General features: G+C 48.4%; 1 protein-coding gene across 1 annotated transcript; it reads right to left on the reverse strand.

Annotated features, from left to right (window-relative positions):
* Nucleotides 1-293: 293 nt before the first annotated feature.
* ID2 (inhibitor of DNA binding 2) lies at nt 294-2,483 on the reverse strand. Its single transcript, XM_030945889.1, has 3 exons — nt 2,035-2,483; nt 1,764-1,828; nt 294-1,093 (listed from the first exon to the last, which is right to left on the reverse strand). The coding sequence occupies exons 1-2, from the start codon at nt 2,380-2,382 to the stop codon at nt 1,772-1,774; spliced, it is 405 nt and encodes a 134-aa protein (XP_030801749.1). The 5' UTR covers nt 2,383-2,483; the 3' UTR covers nt 294-1,093; nt 1,764-1,771.
* Nucleotides 2,484-2,724: the final 241 nt, after the last annotated feature.

The following is a 2,724-nucleotide window of genomic DNA, read 5'->3' on the forward strand; positions in this document are numbered from 1 at the left end:
ACTAATAACCACCCACAACCCTTAATTCTGAGTGATTATTCCAAGTACAAATTAACAGATCTGGGCCATTAGTACCCCGAACTGAATCATTCAGAGGGGTGGGAGGGAAGAAAAAAGGCAATACTCTATGGGAATGCCTCAGGATTAACTGCTTTTGTACATTTCCAAGCACTTTTGTCAATAGCATCCCTTGTGTATCAAGTTCCTTTTCTCATTCCTTTCACACTGTTTCCAGGCAGATGACTTAGAAGATTGCAATATACACTCAAATAAGATTTTCCAAGTTACAAGAATTATTCACTTCAGGTAATTTTATTCTTTATAGTCTCTACATATTTGAATTTTTACTTGATAAATTCATAACAATGTATAAGTATTAAAAAAACCAACAGAAACAACACAAATCAAAGCCAACAGTTGGTCCCCAAAGAATAAAGCAAGCAATCAGTTCAATAAACACACTTGATTTATTTTGTATAAAAAGGGTTAAGTTTACAACTAAACTTTTATAAAAAGTTTAGCATGATTAAGTACATCATTACACTTTTTGCAGAAATGTGTATTTCTGCCACTATACAAGAAAACTCTAATTAAAGAGTTCACAAGGTTTCACTCATATATATATATTTATATATAAATATATACACAGCATTCAGTCCTAGGTTTGTGTCAAAAAGGTAATTTCTGACCACAGACTTTCCTAAAAAACTGAACACTGGATCCTTCCGGTACTCACGCTCCACCTTTGGAAAAAAAGGCAAAGTCTGCTTTAAAATGGGCAACTCCTTGTGAGATTTTTGTTTCGCTCCCCACGTTGGGAATAGTATATAAAGGAAGCCTTCCAACTAGGGAAAGGGTATTTAAGAGTCTCTTCATAAATAACTAGGTTCAGTCCAAGTTGAAAAATGGGGTGGGGATAAAGATCAATCTTGATTTTTTCTTCTTTATTCATTTTAAAAGTTCCTTTTACTTGAACGTGGATTTTCCCCTCCAGATACAGCTGAAAAATAAATTCAGCACCTCAAAAAAGAAAAAAAATCCTGTAGACATTTTCTTGTGCAAAAGGAAAAAAAAAATCTCATCAGTGGAACACCTGCAAGAGATTGAAAAGAGGCATATTTAGGAGAATGCTAACAGGGCAGAGATCCGGACAGACTGGCGCCAGAGAGGAAGCCACAGTTTGAACATTTAACCAAACACTCAAAGATTGGGCAAACCCTGGCGTCCAGATGCAACACATACAAGCTCACACACTCGCTCTCAAGAGCACAAATTGAACATAAAAATAACATACACTCCAGGGAAAGGCTAGAAAGACGATTCTCAGTCCAATCTTTATTTAGATCTCTGTAAACGCAATGTTCAGAGGCGCCAGTCTGCCTCTTAGAGCAATTATTTGATTAAAAGCAGTCACTTATTTAACTGATAACGCAGACAATCCCACATCACAGAATTCAAGGAATTGTGCCAAGATTCCCAACTTAATCAGTCACTTTGGCCCAGGAAGTTAAGGCTCCAAGAACAGATAAGAATTTGCATTAAGCAGCGAGCAGGACCAGAGGAGCCTGTGCTGCTGGGTGAACCTTAGCGACACACACACACTTAGGACCTCAAGACTCAGTTATTAGTCTCATTTCTTACTGATTAAAAAGGCATCTCCTAATCAACTTTTAGGACCTATTTTTAGCACTTGCCATCACGCCTCCCATTCCCCGGGATGCAGTTTTTACCCGAAGTTTAGGAAAAAGGCGCACTGCACTCACCGTTTGATTCAGCCACAAAGTGCTTTGCTGTCGCTTGACATGAGCTCTGAGGGGAACTCGGACGCCTGCGAGAGAACAAGAGCAGGGTAAGGGCGAGGTGGCCGAGCACCCACAGGGAGGCCGGAGCGGATCGTCCCGGCTCCCGCAGCGCTTCCCCCGCGGCGGGAGAGGGAGCGCACCGCGGCCGCTGTCACCCGCCGCCCGCGCTGGGGACACCGAGCGCCGCCCGAGCTCCCGATGCGGCTCGGCGGCGAGCCGGGGACGCGCTTACCTGTAGCGAGAGGATGCTGATGTCTGTGTTGAGCGTGGTCAGAGGAGTTCTGGAGGAAGGGTTCTGCCCAGGTCTCTGGTGGTGCAGGCTGACGATGCTGGGGTGCGAGTCCAAGGCGATCTGCAGGTCCAGGATGTAGTCGATGACGTGCTGCAAGATTTCCATCTTGCTCACTTTCTTGTTCTGCGGGATGCTGGGCACCAGCTCCTTCAGCTTGGAGTAGCAGTCGTTCATATTGTACAGCAGGCTCATGGGGTCATCCACGGGGGTCTTGCTCCGGGAGATGCCCAGGTTGTGCTCCGAGAGGCCGGTTTTCCTGACGGACCGCACCGGGCTGAAGGCTTTCATGCTGGCAGGCGGAGAGCGCGGTTCTGGCGTGCGGGCTGGAGCCTGAGGAGCGCTGCGCTACCGCTCTGGCACTGCCGGAGCTCGCACTGAGGGCCGTCGCTGCGCGGCCGCTTTTATACGGCGACCGCCGCCGGGCCCGGCCCGCGCTCGCTGCCATTGGCGGTCGCCGGCACGTCCATCACCGCGGGGCGCCCTCACTGGTGGGGCCTTCCGCCCGGGCAGCCAATGCCGGCGGGGGGCGTGGCCGCGCGCACAGCTGAGGGAGTAAATAGTGCGCGGGGCTGTGCGGGCCCGCGCGGGGTCTGGGGCGGTAGCGGCGCGTTCCCGACTGGCCCTCAGGCA

The sequence above is a fragment of the Camarhynchus parvulus genome, chromosome 3 (genome assembly GCF_901933205.1).
Source record: "Camarhynchus parvulus chromosome 3, STF_HiC, whole genome shotgun sequence".
In the NCBI taxonomy this organism is placed as follows: Eukaryota; Metazoa; Chordata; class Aves; order Passeriformes; family Thraupidae; genus Camarhynchus; species Camarhynchus parvulus.